At 44.5% G+C, this 20925-nt stretch overlaps 1 protein-coding gene across 1 annotated transcript in view; it reads left to right on the forward strand.

Annotated features, from left to right (window-relative positions):
- Positions 1-20542, forward strand: part of LOC139367075 (reversion-inducing cysteine-rich protein with Kazal motifs-like) — a 59923-nt gene extending 39381 nt beyond the window's left edge. Inside the window, exons 11-21 of the mRNA XM_071105081.1 lie at positions 414-626; positions 2810-2946; positions 3249-3389; positions 4597-4785; positions 6625-6747; positions 6972-7143; positions 12006-12201; positions 15080-15290; positions 15513-15586; positions 16859-17014; positions 18897-20542. Of these exons, the coding sequence (XP_070961182.1) occupies positions 414-626; positions 2810-2946; positions 3249-3389; positions 4597-4785; positions 6625-6747; positions 6972-7143; positions 12006-12201; positions 15080-15290; positions 15513-15586; positions 16859-17014; positions 18897-19211 (1927 nt within the window). The 3' untranslated portion in view covers positions 19212-20542. The remainder of the gene's footprint in view (positions 1-413; positions 627-2809; positions 2947-3248; positions 3390-4596; positions 4786-6624; positions 6748-6971; positions 7144-12005; positions 12202-15079; positions 15291-15512; positions 15587-16858; positions 17015-18896) is intronic.
- The last annotated feature ends 383 nt before the right edge of the window (positions 20543-20925 follow it).

The following is a 20925-nucleotide window of genomic DNA, read 5'->3' on the forward strand; positions in this document are numbered from 1 at the left end:
CTCACAGGGCAGAGTGACTGTGCAACCCATTAGACAGAGCTGTGGACACAACATCTGGACTCACAGGGCAGAGTGACTGTGCAACCCATTAGACAGAGCTGTGGACACAACATCTGGACTCACAGGGCAGAGTGACTGTGCAACCCATTATGACAGAGACAGCGGCAGTGTTGTGTGTTACGTTTTGGTTTAAATGGACATGGGTTTTTGTCTTCTGTAGTAAGATTCACTCTGTGACTCACTTTGTATCCATGTCCTAACCTCGAGTCGAAGCAACCTAGCACCCACCCCGAAAATGTTAACCGATTCTCTGTGTTTCTGTTGTGTGCACATTTGTATTCATTCTGATAGATGCGTGTTCTATTGAGTCCATCTGCTAATTATACCACGTCTCCCGGTCTTATTGACTCCAGGCCCACTGAGCTGTTCCGTAGCTGTAACATCCAATCAGACCAGGGCGCCATGAACGACATCAAGCTGTGGTCCAATGGGACGATCAAGATGCCCTTTATGAACATCCCCGTCCTGGACATCAGGAAGTGTCGTCCGGAGATGTGGAAGGCTGTGGCCTGCGCCCTGCAGATCAAACCCTGCTACAGCAAGTCCCGCGGCAGCGTCATCTGCAAGTATGTACCCTCTCTGTTCTCATTCTGTTAATTGACTTCACGTATTTAGTATGACTTTGGTCTAGTTTCCCAGACCCAGGTTAAGCCATCTCCTGGACTAAAAAGTGTCCATTGGAGAATCCCCATTTAAAGTGCTTTTTAGTCCATGGATTGGCTTAATGTGGGTCTGCTGTTAATGCCTTACCATTTATCCCGCCTTTGAGAAAACATTCTATCTTGAAATCACCCACCTGGTAAAATAAAGTTAATAAATAGTTAAATAAGTACATACAGCATCCCACCTTCACCTTCAATCGACTCCCGTTGTCACAGTAAAAAGTCCCCCTCAGGAAACGACCGACAAAGTACCAGCTGGAACCTAAAACCACATGAACCAAATACAGGTGATCTCATATAGAGCGCTCTGCTGACACAACATGTAGTTAGATTGACTAAGGGAGGAGGATGTTGTGGTTTCTGCATGGCTTGACTCACTATCCCACCTCAGGTTATTTATGTGCAGATCCTTTGACTGAAAGCAAATCTTTTGATTGGAACTTTTTCCTCTGAGAGCAATCACACCTGGGTTTCTGTCAGGCTGAATGGGGTAGTTAGCATGTTAGTGACTGTGGTTAACACACCAGCATTTACCTGTACACTAGGCTAGCCCTCAGGGCTGTAACAGCCAATGCATGTGGAGGCCTTATCAATGTGGTCAGGAGCGTGTTCCAGCTGACAGGCCTTATTCACAGGTGCTACACGTGTGTGACAGTGGCCTTTTGTTGCACCTTTATTTACATTTGCATTTCTAGGGGGAGCCCTTGGGCAGACACACACACACATAGACAGACAGACAGACACACACACTCCTTCATTGTTCTGGAGGTAGGGGGGGATTAGGCCTCCTCACGCTACCCCTTTCAGAGTCATTCTTCCTGGGCTGCTTTGGGATGTCAGGGGGCCTGTCTGGAGCTCTGTATCCCCCGCCCAGGCTCTCCCTCCCTCTATACCCAGCCACAGAGGACAAAGACGGGATGTCAGTGAGCGATGGCAGGACAGAACCCCACATACATCAGTCAGGGCTTAGATTGGCATGTTGTATTGGCCTTGTCCAGTACAACTAAATGCTGTGGCTCCGCTGTTCATGTCTGAGCAAGAAATGTGTGTGTCTGTGTCTGTGTGTGTGTGTATGTGTGTGTCTATGTGTGTATGTGTACATGAGTGTGTGCATGCACGCTTATGCCCATGTACAAATAATCTGTCTCTTTAAATAATTACTCATACACAGACTGTACAACTCAACTTAATCTCTTAATCTTCGGCTCTCGGGTGAATGACTTTTCTATCACACATAATTGTTTTGTCAATCCTATTTGGCTCAGTGTGTGGAATGCCAGGTGTACCATACTGATTACCTGCAGCACAAAGGTACGTTATTACATTAGCCCGCTCAAGGCAACAGAAACGCAACATGCATTCTTAACTCAGTGTGGGTAAGAAAAGCTGAGACCGCAATAAAGGACTTAGAAAGGAAATTACACCCCAGGATGGCAAATCAACAGAGCAGACAGACGGTTGGGAATGTAACATATGGGCCAGTGGCAAGCCTGAGAGCAGCCCAAGTCACTTCAAACACAAGTCCAGCACTTTAATGTCTGCACCTAAGCTTTCCCGGCACTAGGAGGATGCTGTGCGATGTATGCAGGGAATAGGAATCTGTCTTGTGTTTCGTCTGACCTCACTTTCAATAATAGCCTTCTGCTGTATCTGTCAAGCCAGACGATGCTACAGTATGTCTCTGTTTGTATCCACAAGAATATGTGACCTGGCTAAACTCGAAACTGGGTTAAAGTTCAGCATCTTTAAACGGTTAGAAACTGTTTTTAGATATGTGTTGCACTGAATGAAAATCTTTCACAGTCAAATACGAACTAGAAAGGAGTTTCAAGTTACATTGCATACTTTGCCGTAAATGCTGCGTTCGAAACACCTTGCAGCGTTGCGATTAGGTTTGTAAAATTCAGCGAACTTTCAATAAATCCTGGTTGGATGATTCCGGATGTCCTGTTTATTCCCTACTAATTCCAGGAAAACCAGGGAATTTATTGAACATTCCCGGAATTATGCAACCCTTGTTGCAATAGTGAATTTTCCTCACCCTGTCCTTCACTGGCCCGTTTCCCCTGCTGTTGACAACCCTTCAGGTCGGACTGTGTAGACATCCTGACACAGTGTGGTGACCACAAACGCTTCCACGAGGGACAGACAGCCGAGCGCATCTGTGAGATCCTGTCCCCCATAGACGACCCTGAACGCTGCATCCCCCTGGAGAGATATCTCAGTGAGTGGGACTGTGTGTGTGTGTGTGTGTGTGTGTGTGTGTGTGTGTGTGTGTGTGTGTGTGTGTGTGTGTGTGTGTGTGTGTGTGTGTGTGTGTGTGTGTGTGTGTGTGTGTGTGTGTCAACTAGCACTGTTACCTTACCGTTACCAATTGAAAGGATTTATATGATTCATATTCACACAATGACAAAGTATTTTCATGATTACACATACATACAAGGAGTCCAGTTATTACAAGGATAAATGATTCATCTCAGGGTTCTCTAAAGCTTCAAATGAAATGGCTCATTCGTCCCCACACAGCTCCTAGCTCCCTGGGTAACATCATTGAGGAGGTCATCCACCCCTGTAACCCCAACCCCTGTCTCAGCAACCACCTGTGTGAGGTGAACAGGAAGGGCTGTCAGCCAGGACAGGACTGCCTGCCCTACTTCTGTGTGCCTGGTACAGTATAACAACATACCATACCGCCACGTAACCCGTATCCACTGTACATAGAGACACACTGTTTGGAGCTTGTTCTACTAAGTAGTATTTAACGATATATCGTAACGTCTGTACTTTTTACATACTACAAACACAATTTGGTAGTAGAATTTTGTTACTTTCGGTTCTTCTATCAAATCTGTCTCACCAACTAAATGTATTGAACTTATTAGGAAAGTAAATCATTTGCCCAAGTTTATTATAAAACAAACAGGATGCATCAGTGATTCGCATTCCCTGCCGCTTTCTGACCCAGATATCGATTCATAATTAACAGTTTTTGGATTGCGTAAACAACAACAGTAATTGTGTGATGGCGGGGATGCAGGGCTGTGTTCCAAACAAATCAACTGCAAGTGTGCTTGCTCTAGTTCCTCAACGGCACAGCTAGGAGAGCTCAAAAAAACGCCTTATAGTTCAAGACTCTTCTTTGAGTCATAAAGTGCATTGAAATGATTTAGGAACTGTGCACACTTTGAGACTCCAGTTAGTCCTCTCACTCAAACCCTTGTCATTTTATTTGCCTTATGTTGAACCTACCCCACATTTTCCAGGAATACTGTTATCATGTTACTGAATGTATCCAGTGTATTTTGAGATTTTGTTATCAACAAATGTGGCGAAAAGTAAAGTAAATGTAAAATACACATAAAATCAACAGTGTAATGTTTGGTTTCAGTCTTGTGTCAGGTGAACTGTTATGTCCTGAACTTTGGTCTAATAATTTTCCTATTACCTCCAAAATGTTCCCTTTCAATTGCTAGCATGGTTATGCACATGCTTTTCATATTTCTTCTGTAGGCCAATTCCCACGAGGGTAAAGAGTTAAGTTAAGCATTGTTGTGGACTTGTATAATTTTTCTATTAAAAAAGTGTGATTTTGACAGTGACCCCCCCCCCCCCCACACAAAACAAGGGACAAACCACAGTCCTTCTTCATGCTTTCTTTTTTCAGTGGCATTGTTTTGTTATCGAGTATAATGATACACTGCTGCTAGGAGAAGGCAATGTGTCACAGCATACCATACCGTCTTGTGCCCCTGGGAGGCGCCTATGTCCACTGTAAATACATGTGTATGTGTGTAGACGTGAACAGTTAGTCTGACTGTACTGTGTTCTGGGTGTGTGTGGGTTTGTGTGTACATACGTGCGTGTGTGTGTGCAGGCTGTAAACTGGGCGAAGCCTCAGAGTTCCTGGTCCACCTGGAAGCCCGTATCCAGGTGCCCATGCGTAATGGACAGGCGGGTTGCTTCGAGGTGTGTACCTGTGGCCAGAGTGGAAGGCTGGAGAACTGTGCTGAGATGCCCTGCATAGACACCTCCAAGACTTGCATTGTTGGGGGACAAAGAAAAAGTAAGCTGCCGCTTACTTGTTCTAAATGGCTCGAATTCATGTGACACTTTTCAGTAGATCTTACTATTTTAAAAGCACAGAACACTTTACATTGTGTGAGGGTAGTTTTATTTGCTCCACCAATGTGTAGCATCCATCTGGTTTTCAGCTATAAAGGAACAATTTAGACATGCCGACATTGGGCACATTTGTTGTTATACGTCTGAAGCTGACAACTGACTGTTGGACCACAGTTGTGTTCAGTAGGCACAAAACGGGAAAACTTGGAAGCACAATACCTGAACCCTTATTTTTATATTCCGCGTCAAAACATTTTGCTACCCATGCCCTGCTGAACACGACCCAGGAGTTGACTTGGGACTGGAGAGAGCTCTCTGGGTAGGAGTTCTTGGTGCTGTTGTGCCTGGTTGTGAAAGTAAAATGCTTCCTGTAGTGTAAACATCACTGCCGCTCTTCTTCTTCCCCTAGCAGCATGGCAACACTACATTAAAAAAAAAAAACTAAAAATAAGGCACCCAACCAACCGCATGTTGGTATTTCCTTCCCGCGGTCTCCCTCTGGCCCGCCCTATATGTCAATACTGTGACTTGAAAGGAGCCTGCTGCCAGTCTCCTCTCTCTCTCTCTCTTCATCTCTCACACACACACACACACACACACACACACACACACACACACACACACACACACACACACACACACACACACACACACACACACACACACACACACACACACACACACACACACACACACACACACACACACACACACACACACACACACACATACACACACACACACACACACACACACACTCTTCTGTGAACAGCAGGGAAGAATTCAGCATAGAGTAACCACATCCCCCTCAAGGCTACACATGGCCTTAGTCACTCTGTGATGTTGCCCCCTAGTGGCCTAGTGGCTAATCATATCCCCATAGAGAAACAACACTTTGAACAACAGGATTGTCTTTCATATCTAGGTTTTATATTAGCATGTTTTTCCCCCTTCCCCCCTTTGTTTAATGTACCGGCTTTGAATCTACATTTGTTTGAACCCAAATCAGTTTATTGCTTTTGCTTTTATGTTTGTTTTCGCTCCGGTTCAAAAGGGGGGTCAGACGTTTCAGCCTTATTTGACACAGATGTGGTTTGCCTGAGAGTGAGAGTGGTGGGGCTTCGGAGTTCTTATATCCAGCATTAGGAGAGGAACATGAAGTAATCCTATAGGGAAGCCTTAGTTTAGTTAAATATCATTTTTTATGTTTCAGATCCTAAAGAAATAAAACTAAGGTATAGTATACCAGGACAGCCCAAACCCGAGGGTTGCTTTAATTTCCACAGACTGTCTTGTAGATGTGGCCTGTGTGGTCTAGCAGTTAGAGCCGCAGACCCTGGAACACACATACTGTACCAGAGTCGGCATGGTTTCAAATCCCACCCACGCCCTACTGAATCGCAATCTTCCCTGCTATCTCTCCATTGTCCTATTTGTTCAATAAAAAAACAATAACAAATACCTAAGAAGTGGGACTGCCCCACGGACACAGCAGAAGAGTATCTTGTAGAAGTCAAGTCTCATATCAGCTCCCAGGTTTAATACTGTTGTGACGTGGTGAGGCTGGACCCAGGTGCAGAGAAGAGACCAGACGAGGAATCAGTGCTTAAGGATAAAGGTGGAACCATGACAACTGTAGGTGCCATGACCCAGATCGCATAGTTTAAGTCTATCAGCTGCTGGAGGACTCAAAGTGTCAGATAACAGTTACATTTGCAGCCCAATAACCACTGAAATCAGACAAGGTCTCACAGGGTGACGATGTGTCCTTGTCCTACAGACCATGGGACGTCCTTCAGGGTAGACTGCCACCCCTGTTCCTGCTTCGCTGGAGAGACCATCTGCTCCACCCGCCAGTGCCTCAGCACCGACAGCTCAGACGAGGACCGCCGCCGCTTCACTGGTGTGTGTGTGTGTGTGTGTGAGAGAGAGAGAGAACAGTGTGTGTGTTGATGGTCTTGCTATAATGTTTATTTTTTCCTGATCCTGAAAGCATTTTTCTCTAATCTCTCTCCCCCTGCCCCTCTCTCTCTCTCTCTCTCTCTCTCTCTCTCTCTCTTTCTCTCTCCCTCTCTCCCCCTGCCCCTCTCTCCCTCTCTCTCTCGCCCTCTCTCCTCCTCTCCGTAGGGCTCCCATGTGGCTGCCCTGACCGCTTCGTGCCAGTGTGTGCCCGTAATGGCCGCACCTACCCCAGTGCCTGTGTGGCCCGTTGCATGGGCTTCAAAGACAACCAGTTTGTGTTTGGCCACTGCCGCAGCAGCGACCCCTGTTCCCCCAACCCCTGCCAGAAGAACCAGAGGTGAGATACTCCATCACTCCTTCTTTCCTTCAATCGTTTGTTTATTGGAATAATGACTGATTCAACACAATTGGATTGGTGAGTGCAGAGGTTCCACTATGTGCATACCATGTCCGATCAATGATTACTTCAAGGAAGGAAGGTAGGGAGGATGCATTTTCAAAGCATTCCATACAGCCTTAGTGGATAAGACTGGACACCTTGAGCCCTGATCCTCTTCCATCTCAGTCAACTAGCAATGTTCCCTCAAAAATGTTTAGACGTTGAGCAAATTTCTGGTCTGCTGAGTGCAAACTTGAATGTTGTGAAAATTCTGTGCAACTTCCAACGCGAGTTTACTGTGAACAATGAGACTGTACCCACTTTAAGTTACAGTTTTAACAGTGGTCAAGTAGGCTACTGTGGTTATTTGATCATAATGCAGGCCTACCAGAGTGGCCTACCATTAAAAAATATGGAGACAATGTATCCCATAACATTTTAACATGGAAATAGCTGTTCTATCATTCAGCCTACAGTAGCAGCCAATGTGTGGTTTTCATGTAGGCCTAGATTCCATTCAGGGCTCGGCATTAACCTGTTTATCCACTTATCCTACAGACAAGGAGGCGACTGAACATTTTGTTGCGTTGTTTGATGCAATAAACCACTTTACAAAATCAAATGCATTATTATTCCCATACCATTATTACAGAGAATCAGACAAATTATGCTACCCTCTGCCTATTGGCTACTTAGCTTATTCAAGCCTGTCTCAAAATACAATACTGGGAGAAGAAAATCACTACCTGACTTGCTTTTCAAAGATGTCTAGAAATGCACACATTTCGTGTGCTTGTAGGAAGCAATCCCTTCCCTATTGCTGACTAGAAATGATCTATAACTGGGCTAATAACTTAGTAACTACTGCACCAAAGGATATGAACAAAATGTGCACACATGGCTACATGCATCTCTCGCTTTGATCTCAAAACAAGTGCATCTACTCATGACTGCGCATGCTGTAAACCCAGTCCAGTTCAAAGTGAATGGCACAGATCCATATATGGCAATGGTGTATTTGCATATCTGCCTACTGTAGCTCTGATTGTTTATGCCGCGCCAGTCTGTGTAGAGTACTGGCTGAGTCGTATGTATCAATGCAATAGATTTCTACTCTGATGCATTCTGCCTACAACAAAATCTCTTGCATAGTTTGTTTTGTTTCAGTATGTTGCATTGAAAGTGGCTAATATTGAGTTGATTCAATCACAATTTCCACATTAAAGGGAAATGTTGATAGTGTTAATAACAGGGACATCTCTAGAACAGTGGTCACCAACCTTTTCTGAGTCAAGATCACTTTCTGAGTGAAAATGCAAGTCGAGATCTACCACCCTGATTTCTTTTAACATAACTTAAAAAACATAAGCCTATGCAACATTAACCAATTAAAAACAGCCCTGTAGCAATGAGGTTTGTGCAGTAAGCTATAGGCCCAATACATTATCACTGCATATTGGCTTTGCTTGAATTGTTGTTGGGGACAGTTTTTTTTATTATATAAAAACATTTGAGGTAAGCTATATGATCACACTGGTAATAGATCCATTGTTGTATTAATTGTGAGGCACAGCTGAGTGACCATACATTTAAATAATTTTTATTTGTGTTTTACCTGCATCTGATGGTCAGTCTCAGCAGAGGGAGAGAGCAGCAGACTGAGGGTCCATCTCTCAACATCCCTCCGCTCTCTCTTTCCTCCACTGACCGAAAAAGGGATACCGTCTTTCAGCTGATGGCAAAACTCGAGGTGTACAGCCTCATGCACAAATTAATGTTGAACAGAGAAAGTGAAATATTCCTGGATATTAAAAAAGACCAAAGCCGCTAAAAATAACAACAGCGCAAGCCCATAGATACACTTTCCTACTCATTCATTACTGCTGCAGTACTTGTTGTAGCGCTGAGTGGAAGTAGGAAGAACACACATTTTATAGCTTCTAAAAGTGTTGAATAAAAAATGTTGACAGTGCTGAACTCACTCATAAAAACAGCAGCTCTTTGCTGTGTTTGTTGACAGTCTCTCTCTACTCATGGTTTTAAACATTTTGTAATCTAACAGTATCAACTTTGCTGTAGATTTATTTTATGCCTGCAGAAATAGTAATCTGAGCCATCCGATTGGCCAGCGGTAGACCTATAGTGCACTTGATTTGCTCTCTGGGCCCGCCGGGAAGGAAGAGTTTGTACCTTCAGACACAGTAAATGGTGAAAAAAGGCAACAGTTCGCCTACCCGGTGCGGAGGGCTGCTGAATCCGGTGCACCTACAGCCAACAGCCCAAGACAAATAAAAAAATGATTCATTTGTTTTTTTACATAAATATTTGGCGATTGATTAGGAATGCCTTGTAGATCGGCTGGTTGGTTACCACTGCTATAGAAAGTTGAGTGCAATCTCGTGCTGCTCTCTGTGGGCTAATATTTGTTCTGCGTGGCAGTCCCAGGAAGCTGCGCTGCAGTCTCAGGGCTGCTGCAGGCAGGCGCGCAACTTGTCCACGAGTGTTATTTCCTCTCTTGATAGATCCTATTTTCCTGCACCCTTCTCCTCTCTTCTGCTTTTTCTTGAAATCCCCCTCTCAAACTGCCTCGTATCCAGTGGTTGTTTATTCAGGTGTGGCCAGGCTGTGTGTCCCCCTGTGGTTGCCGGCGGTAACTGTGTCATAAGGCACGCCTGTATGGGGTGTGTTGTAACCCTCCCCTCCGGAATGGCCTTGAGCTCCCAGAGCCCTGAGGGTCACTCCCTCTTCCCCATACAGCATCATCCATCTAACATCACTCGCTCTTTCCCAAACAGCATCATCCATCTAACATCACTGCCTCTTCCTCAAAGAGCATAATCTATCTAACATCACTACCTCTTCCCCAGAAAGCATAGTCCATCTAACATCGCTCCCTCTTCCCCAGACAGCATCGTCCATCTAACATCGCTCCCTCTTCCCCAGACAGCATCATCCATCTAACATCGCTCCCTCTTCCCCAGACAACATCGTCCATCTAACATCGCTCCCTCTTCCCCAGACAGCATCATCCATCTATCATCGCTCCCTCTTCCCCAGACAACATCATCCACCTAACATCGCTCCCTCTTCCCCAGACAGCATCATCCATCTATCATCGCTCCCTCTTCCCCAGACAGCATCATCCATCTAACATCACTACCTCTTCCCCAGACAGCATCATCCATCTATCATCGCTCCCTCTTCCCCAGACAACATCGTCCATCTAACATCGCTCCCTCTTCCCCAGACAGCATCGTCCATCTAACATCGCTCCCTCTTCCCCAGACAACATCATCCATCTAACATCGCTCCCTCTTCCCCAGACAGCATCGTCCATCTAACATTGCTCCCTTTTCCCCAGACAACATCATCCATCTAACATCGCTCCCTCTTCCCCAGACAACATCGTCCATCTAACATCGCTCCCTCTTCCCCAGACAGCATCATCCATCTATCATCGCTCCCTCTTCCCCAGACAGCATCGTCCATCTAACATTGCTCCCTCTTTCCCTGGATGGCACATTATTAGGACCATAGAGATCCTATTAAATGACTATTATTATTATTCTAATTCCTAATTCTATGGTTAGGACACACTCCTTAACCACACATGGCTCCGTGTTAACTCCTATTACTACGAACATCAGAGCTGGTCTGTCACACCCTGATCTGTTTCACCTGTCTTTGTGCTTGTCTCCACCCCCTCCAAGTGTCACCAATCTTCCCCATTATCCCCAGTGTATTTTTACCTGTGTTCTCTGTTTGTCTGTTGCCAGTTCCTTTTTTTTTGTGAAACCTACCAGCGTTTTCCCCCTTGCTCTTGTTCCTGTTTTCTAGTTTTTCCCGGTTTTGACCATTCTACCTGCCCTGACCCTGAGCCTGCCTGCCGTTCTGGACCTTTTGCACCCTACCAGGATTACTGACCTCTGCCTGCCCTTGACCTGTCGTTTTGCCTGCCCTTGACCTGTCGTTTTGCCTGCCCCTGTACTAGTAATAAACTTTTGTTACTTCGACACTCTCTGCATCTGGGTCTTACCCGAAACGTGATACGGACGCATTTTACCCCCCTCTCCCCTCCACACAGTAAAGAAGAATGTGTTTTGGCATCCTTCCTTATGTAAAGCACTGCAAACCCATTCTATAATATCTCCCCTTGGCCATCTGTTCAAAGGCACAGAGAGTTGGTGGGATCTCTCAAACATTTGTTCTTTTTCCGTAAACAAGGTGATAAAAATCTAGCTGCGGCCTGCAGACCACCTGATTGGTGCTGAGGTACGGATGCAGGGATGGTTACCTTGGAGATAGGGGGGGCTGTGGTGGAGAAAGAGAGAGAGGGTCCCTCCTTTTTTACCTAAACTTTTGCTTGTTTCGCATAGTTCAACTCTACTGTGTACAAAAGGGCAGGGCTCATTAGGTTTCATAGATTTTCACTCTCTTTCCCATCGAAAATCAGCATTAATGTACTGATATAAAATGTCAACATATTTACTACATTCCCCTAAAGATAGGTACCATTATGATTATAATATGGTTTATGTTTTAAATAAAGGAGTAAATTGGGTAATTCACATGGTAAAAAAGCACTGATGTCTGCTGTGAGAATAACACACCATTAAGGTACACTACTTCACAATAATAATTAGGAACATCAGTGCTCAACTCAAACCAAAGGACCTACACTACTTGAAAATAATAGTTGTGTACACTGACGAAAGCGATAGCTGTAACGCGTCCATGTTTTGGACTTCCACTGCTTAAAAGCTGCTTAAAATAATCACTAAATGAACCCCCTTTCCCCCCCTCCTTCCGTTGGTCCTCAGGTGCATTCCCAGCCGTAGAGTGTGCCTTACAGACATGGTTGACTACCACTGTCCCCAGTATGAGTGTGTTGGTCGTCCCTCCGGCTGTGGCAAGATTCACATGGACCTGGCCTGCGACACAGACAACGTGGAGCACCCCAACCTCTGTCAGCTCCTCCAGATGGACAAGACCCTGGCCTATATGGGCCACTGTCAGGTAACAGCTAGACCGGGAGTATTTAAATATGTACCCTCCAAGGTCAAATCAAATCAAACGTTATTGGTCACGTGGTTAGCAGATGTTATTGCGGGTGTAGCGAAATGTTTGTGCTTCTTGTTCCAACAGTGCAGCAATATCTAACATGTAATCTAACAATTCCACAACAACTACCTAATACACACAAATCTAAGTGAAGGAATGGAATAAGAATATATACATATAAATATATGGATGAGCAATGACAGCGGCATAGGCAAGATGCAATATATGGTATAAAATACAGCATATAAATATGAGATGAGTGATGCAAGATATGTGAACATTATTAAAGTGGCATTATTAACGGAACTAATGATCCATTGATTAGAGTGGCCAATTATTTCAAGTCTGTATGTAGGCAGCAGCCTCTCTGTGCTAGTGATGGCTGTTTAACCTTCTGATGGCCTTGAGATAGAAGATGTTTTCCAGTCTCTCTGTCCCAGCTTTGATGCACCTGTACTGATCTCGCCTTCTGGATGATAGCGGTGTGAACAGGCAGTGGCTCGGGTGGTTGTTGTCCTTGATTATCTTTTTGGTCTTCCTGTGACATTGGGTGCTGTAGGTGTCCTGGAGGGCATGTAGTTTGCCCCTGGTGATGCGTTGGGCAGAACGCACTAGCCGGACTACTGCTGGTTTTCTGTTCTTCTTGATAATGAATTGCACCCACCTGTTGTTCCAGGTCAAAATGGGTCCCTGATTATAGGGGAAGATTGGAACTGGAACTGTCTTCAAGGTCCAGATTTTAATATGAGGGAGCTAGAACCTGTCCTGCATGGGCCATTGTCTGGTAACAGTTTGACAGTTAGCCAAAGCAACTTGTTGAAGTAGAACATTTGAAAGTAATTCACTGTCTCAATCAATTTGTCTGCTCTCCAAGTTTCCATAGCATCTGCACCAACCTTTTCTGAGTCAAGATCATGCCGAGATCTACCGCTCTAATTTTTTATTAACATGACTTAAAAAATGGAAGCTTATCGGAACTCGAGTCACACCGCATTATTTCACCCTCATTCACAAATTCATGTTGTTACTCTTATGAACAGAGAAAGTTAAATATTCCTTGATATTAAAAAATACCCAAGCCGCTAAAAATAACAACAACGCAAGCCTATAGATACATTTTCCTACTCATTCATTACTGCTGCAGTACTTGTTGTAGCTATGAGTGGAAGTAGGAAGAATGCGCATTTTATGGGTTATACAAGTGTTGAATACAAAATGTTGACAGTGCTGAGTAAGAAATTAAACATGAACTCACTTATAGAAACAGCAGCTCTTTGCTGTATTCGTTGACAGTCTCTCTCTAGTCATGGTTTTAAATGTTTTGAAATCTCACAGTATCAATTTTGCCGTAGCTGTATTGTATGCTGCTAAGTTACTGCAGACTCGGTCATCTGAGCAATCTGATTGGCCAGCAGTGGAATAGTGCACTTGATTTCCTCTCCATGCCCACTGGGAAGGCAGAGTTTGTACCTTCAGACACATGAAGTGGCAACAGTTTGCCTACCCGGCCCGCAGGGCAGCTGAATTTGCTGCACCTATCACCAACAGCCCGAGACTAATAGCAAAATAGGAACTCAAGGCTTTATCGTTGTGTTTTTTACAGAAATGTTTGGCGATCGACTAGAAATACCTTGGAGATCAACAAGTCGATCGCGATCGACTGGTTGGTGACCACTGCGCTAAATTGACTATAAATGTTGACAGTGTTTAAGGGCTTTTGGACAATTCAATACATGTAATTGATTTATGATGAGAAGGCATGCCAGAACTCATAAGGAGAGGCAGCAATAGGTAGCATTGTAACACCTGCTAGATAGCATTAAACAGTCAGCTATTTGAAAATCGCCCTACTGGAGGGAGCTGCACAGCATGTAGTCAATCACACAGAGATAATCCTTGTTTTTAGAGTTTCTGAAAAGCTTTTCTCTGTTTGTGTTCGTGAATGCTTAAATGGAGAGCCTGCATTCAGAGGTAGGATAACAAGGCCCAGCTGTTGCAACACAAACACACACACATACTCCAAATGTTCATATCCTACCTCCAGTAACTGACTGAGTATGTATGTTTTTGCCATGGTTTATGAGAGGAGGCAGATATCCCAGCCCACCAAAAGCTGAAATACCCTATGGTTTTGTCTAATAAAATAATATGTTGCATTTCGGTTCTTAGTCTGCCCATGCACTTAGTCTACCTGCAGACACATACATATCCTGTGTAGGACTGTGCTTGTACATGATACAGGCAAAATCCCCCCATGTTTGTGTGTGTGTGTGTGTTTGTGAAAGTGGAGAATTAAAGCTGAAAGTTGAATTCAAGTGGTTATTTAGTGTTTAGGGCCTGGTAGGATCATGTTTCTCCATCGCGGTCGCTTACAACGTCAGCCTGATGGCGTCTCGCCTCGGTAGCTCTGAGCAGTGGCTCCATCAGTGGAACAGACCGGATTTAGTTTTATACACGTTTAAGGTAGACGACAACCCATTAAAAACCCACTTCAGTCCCGGTGTCAAGTCACCGAACCAAGAGGCACGCAATCAAACCGTTTGCAGTGATGTAGGAGAACTTAACTGCCCTCCCCCTCTCTGAGAGTATTGCTGAGGTACAGAGCTATTCAAAGAAAACCAATACACCTGGTGTGATATATAAACAAATGGCCTCCCTATGTGACTAATTGGAGTAGCTTACCTTGATTAAGTTTATCTGGATATGAGTGATGTATTATGAAGAGAGGTCACATGTATTTATGTTTTAATATATGATATTTTTCACAAAATACATTAATAAGGGCTGAATCCTAACTCAAACTTGTGTGTGTATGTGTTTGGGTTCTGTGCAGGATGCCTGTAAAAAGGCGCGGCCTGTGTGCGGCCACAATGGCGAGACGTACAACACAGTGTGCGAGGCCTACTCGGACCGCGTTGCCGTGGACTATCAGGGGCGGTGCCACGCCGTGGGGGCGGTGGCAGAGTTTGCCTCTGACTCAGGCTGTGACATGATCCCCTGCCCCGCCCTGTCCACCCCGGGTTGCATCCCTGTCACACCACCCGGTCAGTACAATAGAGACAGAAATCATATAATATCTAATGTTTTATTTAATTCTGTGGTCCGTACACTCAGTGTCGCAGCCATGTTCACTTTGACATATAAAGGCTCTCATGTTATACTTAGGATTTTTCCACACAGGAACACAAATCTTATTACGATATTGTTGTGATTGACTCCTAAACTCTGACCCCTGACAACTTGGTGGCAACCCCTTCCTCTCACAGGTGCATGCTGTCCTCTGTGTGCGGGCATGCTGCAGATCCTGTGGAACAAGGAGCAGATTAACAACTTCGCTAAGGTCAGCACCTTCTGACATGCTCCTCACTTATTTGCGTCCCAGGCTGTGTTCCATTTCAGAAAAGTTGTCCCCTTCCCTCTCACTCACTCACTTTTCCAACCAGCTGGCTGCTTTGTTGGATTTTAATGGATTTTAACATTAAAAAGAGGGTTGAAAGGTTCCCTGTTGTGTTATATATGTTGAACATTTACGAACAATTGTTTTGCTGCATATCTGAATCTAAACTGTGGACACTACTTTGTGGATTGAAGAGGACTGTCTATGTATAAGTAGGGTTGCAAAATGTAGGTACATTGCAATAAATTCCATTGGTTTTCCAGAAATCTTGGTTGGAGGATTCCAGATTTCCTGCTTATTACCTCCTAATTCCCGGAATCCTAAAAACTGAGCATTAGGAAAACCCAGAGAATTTATTGAAAGTTTCCAAAAATGTGCAACCTTAGGTATAAGCAATAGCTCCACCAACTGCGGAATTCTGTGTGCAGGCTTTTGTTAAACACTAGATTCTGCTAATCAAGGGCATAGTGTCAGGTATGATTGTGCAGGGCTGGAATAAAAGCCTGCAAACCCAGTTGACTAGGTCTTACTCAACTGGGATTAGCCACCCCCTTGGCATCGACTGTTGATTTTGAGCTGTAATGACACCAAACGACCACTAGAGTGAGGCCTAGATCCAAAATAGCAAGCATCAACATCACATGTCTTCCTCTGGAATTCTTCGCCAGTTTGAAATGACTGGGTCGGGCCGCAGCTTTAAGAGCAAATGCCCAGAAATGCCTCGTATACATGCTTATAACAGCTAATAAGCTAAAAAAACAAACATGTAATTCAAAGCAGGTTCGTTATAAACCTGGGCTATTAGTCTAATTTCCAACACAAACATCTTATCAACGTTAAGTCTAGAACATAAACCTGCTAATCGCAAACAAATTGCCTTTGGATTTGGGCCTAGACGACATGACTCACTCAGACAAGCAATGGATATACACATCATAGTTTTTCCAACCAATCCTCCATATTGGTGTCAAACATTCCATGACAGCAGGCACTATACTGTAAGACATTTATTGCCCTTTCAACTTCTGTTCACAAAGGTATTTCATATTTCTTAATAATTGGGGATGAATAACATGTATTGACCACATTCAGCACGAACTTGAAGAAACCCGCAGTTCAGTTTTCCTTTATCTGCAATGAATTGAATCTCAAACTTTTCCCCCTCTGGCTCTGGTTCTGTGCGACTGTGTTTGTCCTCCTGGTTTGGTGTTGCAGTTGAACAGGAAGCAGCCAGTGACGATCCATGACATCCTGAGGATCCTGCGTCTCCACATCTCCGTGCCGCAGTGTGACATCTTTGGCTACCTGAGCATCGACTCAGAGATCATCGTCCTCATCGTCCCAGTGGACCAGCAACCCACCCCACTGCAGGTACGCACACTTACGCAGACACTGAGCTAGCTAGTTTGCGGTGCACGCTAATGGCTTTCCTTCGGTGATGTCACCAGCACTGAGACCTTGAAGTAGACTTTTCCCTTGCTCTACAATGCCTGCGGCTTTTGTGAAGTGACAGGTAATGATGCTTTGTGGGTGTTCAGAGGGTCCCTGGTTTGAGCCCAGGATGGGGCAAACCAGGTGTCTGTCTGTCTCTCTCTCTCACACACTCTCTGTCTGCCTGTCTGTCTGTCTGTCACTCACTCAATCACTCTCTCTCACAGAGACGTATCGACTGTCCTTCGTCCACAATAGATAAGCCTGGTGCTCTGGCAACATGAGCTTCCTCTCAGACGGACAACAATTGATTCCCTGCTTGTAGGCCTATTCTTCAGTGTTCCAAGGCCAAGTAGTGGACTATATAGGGAATTGGGTACCATTTGAGACACATCCTTAGTTTTACTTCCTGGTTAATAAATGACCTGGAGCCTAATCAGCATAGCATACACTAAACCTTGGGGCCAGATCATCCCATCATGGTGTTGTGAGCGCTATTGTTTCCTACGCAGAACTGAGCCCTCTGTTTCTCCACCCCCTCACAGTCATTACAGAAGAAGAGAGGAGGCATTTGTTAACAAGCTGATCGCTCACACAGAGGATGCCCACAGGCCAGTGTTTAGAGACATGGGATATTCCGGAATGGGCTTGGAGGACACTTTTGTGATTATCTTCTCATAGATTCTGAAAAGAGATCACGATTATTTGGATTTTTTATTCGGCTTATATCTCAAACTCAAAAAATGTGTTTGGTGGTAACCTTTTCACCACAAATGTACCAACTGGACAGCCTATTATCTCTCTCTCTCTCTCTCTCTCTCTCTCTCTCTCTCTCTCTCTCTCTCTCTCGCTCTCTCTGGTTCCTCCTGTTTGAAATGTAGTTCAGATAACATGTTTTGCCATGCTTGTGGTTAGTCTGATGGGGTTCATGGAGAGGAGCGTAGTGAGTTGTGACACAGCCTGTAGACTGGCCTTCTGGTGGCTCTGTAGTGAATATTAACTAATGGTTCAGTCACACAGATGTCCCAGGGGTGTGTGCTCAGTACAGTGAAATGTTTGAATAGAGCTGCCTGAAACGACTTCCTAATTCTACACGAGAGACAATCATATTGGTTCTGCAACAATACATCAATTGCTGTCTGACGGTTCTGTGACGTTGGGCCGTCCTGAACAGGGACTTTATCGGGGAGGGCACAGGAGTCATGATAAACATGTCTGGGCCAATATTTCCCTGTTATTTGTTCAACTGCCGTCTCCAGTTCTCCCTGAAAATAGGTTTCATTTCAATGACTAAGCTGGATAAATAAAGGTTAAACACAAAGATTTTCTAAACGCCTCATGAGCCCGGAGACCCAAACCCCCTCTTACTGGGGGACTAATCAAAGTCCTCTCTCAGAATCTCTCTTACTCCACTGGGACAAATAATCAGACATCTCATCACTACCGTCTAGGGTGAAACGCCCGATGAAGTTGTTTTGCACACCCTTTCCACCCATTGTATTGCTGTCTCTGCAAAAACAGCCCTGAGCGATAATGATCGATGCAAACCGGCAAATGGAGTTCACAGCCAGCCTTGCATCATTCTCTCTATGACTCTATTCATAGGAACTATTTGTCAATAATGTGGGCTTTTAGGTGGTTCGTTAGGATTGTTTCATACACAAATAAAGAGCCTGGTTTGGTACACGTTTGTACCAAAATAACATTTTCAGAAGGGAATAAAGATACACACACAAACAAAAGCATAGAAAACTGTGGGAGGAGGACTGTGTGTCTGTACATTTCACCTGATCATTGTGTGTGTGTGTGTATCCCGTCTCAGATTGAAGCCTGCAGCATGGAGGCAGAGAAGATTGACTCGCTCATCAACTACGGCAGCCCCACCCTGGTCTCCCATGTTCCTCTGTCTGCCTTCCTCACCTCCGAGGTCTCCATCTCCACCATCAGGTCCGCGGGCCACGCCAGCTCAACGCCCTCCTCCCTGACCATCTTCTTCTGCCTCGCCCTGGGCCTCCTCCTCACTTTAGCACCAGGCCTATCCGAGGCCACGCTAGCCTCTGCTAGCCAACCAGGCCCCGCTGGCAGGAGGCTGGGTGTGTTGTGGAGTATTCTGACCCCTTCTCGGGTCATTGCCTGACAGGAAGCATCAGCCTGTAAAAGCCTTGACAATCAATCCCATTAACTCTACTGCACCAGCGTCAACACAATCATGGACGAGAAGCTATGAGATGAATCCTAATTGAACGAGAGAAGCGGAGACACAATCACATTCCAGCTTTGGTTCCACAGAGCTCTATATATATCGTTATAAGGAAGATGAGTTTTATCACACAGGGTTTTGTATCCGTTTTATTCTGCAACAGAAGCTCTCTCCTCCTCTAAAGCTGTGGAGTGGGGAGTTTGTGTGGGTTTTTGCCTGCGTGCTTGTGTTTATGCGTATGTGTACGCACACGTGTGTGTGTGTGTGTGTGTGCGTGACACAGAGAGAGAGAGGAACCAGGTGGTTAAGTCTCAGAGGGGGAGTAGGGTCTAGATGTCAGACAGGTGCGCTCCCAAACACTGACATTTGTCCCAGATAATCTCAGGGGTGTAATTACCCTCCTCCGCCTCCTCCCCCTCTCCTCCCCTTTCTCCCACTCCCATTTTACATTTGTACTATTGTAAATAAAGAGCGAGTGGGGAGGTGCTGACTGAGACAGTAATACTGGAACGTGAAACAGGTCAAAGGCAAGCAAGCATTCCCGCTCCGTAGGCTGAAAGACACACAAAAGGGATTCTCGTTGTTCCTCTAGTGTAGATAAGATATCAAATAAGGAGGAACGACAGCCATGTTTTTAATGAAAATGACAATCATCACTTTACCCATGATGCACATGGGTAGGAACAAAAAAAAATAGCAACAACATGCTTTGCATATAGTTCCTATGTGAAATAAATGCAATAACTTTATACTGTTGATAATAATTATTCCGAAACTATTCCGAAATGTTCTATATTTCAAATAAGAAATGGATCGAGATGTGATTCAATATGTGCCATTTTCTAAATGTTTTATTCTTGCATGATGACAATTATGAAGTGTTTTTACTCCAGAATGTATTGTACTATGTTTGTCCTGTCCCCACGTTTGATTTTATGTTGTCTCTATGCCTACGCAACACGAAGTGTCCCCGTTTTCTACAGTATTATCGTGCTAGGCAGCTTTGTAGCAGCAAACCCTTCAAGGGTCCTTGTAGTATTGTATCTGTTTCCGAGGGATTTAAACTCAGTTTTTTGTTGTTTTTACGTTATCAAGTGTTCATATTGCCAATGTTTAGAAAGAGTATAGCTGTAGGCACTTAAGCATTATGTTAATCATCACTGTATTGCATCATTGTCTCGGTGGAGATGGCAGTACTTGCAATGTGTTTGTAAAATGCCAACAGAATGCATATTTTATAAAATATAAAGTCCTACAATCAAACAGAAGGTTGTTTGTTGTTGTACATTTCATCATCTTAACTCCTTAGGAAGAATAATTGAAGTTTTAAAGATTCCACATTGAAGCAGAAGTGACAAATAAAATGTATTTTATCAATCCAGTCACATTAATATGCTGTTCTGAACTTCTCATTTGTCTTCTTCATCCTCCCTCCTCAAAAAGTGTTCCAAAGTTCCTCCTCTAAAATCTTCTCCTCAAATAGGTTGTGAGCAGGAGGCAAGGAAGGACACGAGGAATCTAAGGAAAGACAAATGAAAAAGAGCCAAAGCCTTCCCAAACCACTAGGCAGGTCGCCTAGTGGTTAGAGCATTGGACTTGTAACTGAAAGGTTGCAGGATTGAATCCCTGAGCTGACATGGTAGAAATCTGT

Source organism: Oncorhynchus clarkii, chromosome 15 (genome assembly GCF_045791955.1).
Source record: "Oncorhynchus clarkii lewisi isolate Uvic-CL-2024 chromosome 15, UVic_Ocla_1.0, whole genome shotgun sequence".
NCBI lineage: Eukaryota > Metazoa > Chordata > Actinopteri > Salmoniformes > Salmonidae > Oncorhynchus > Oncorhynchus clarkii.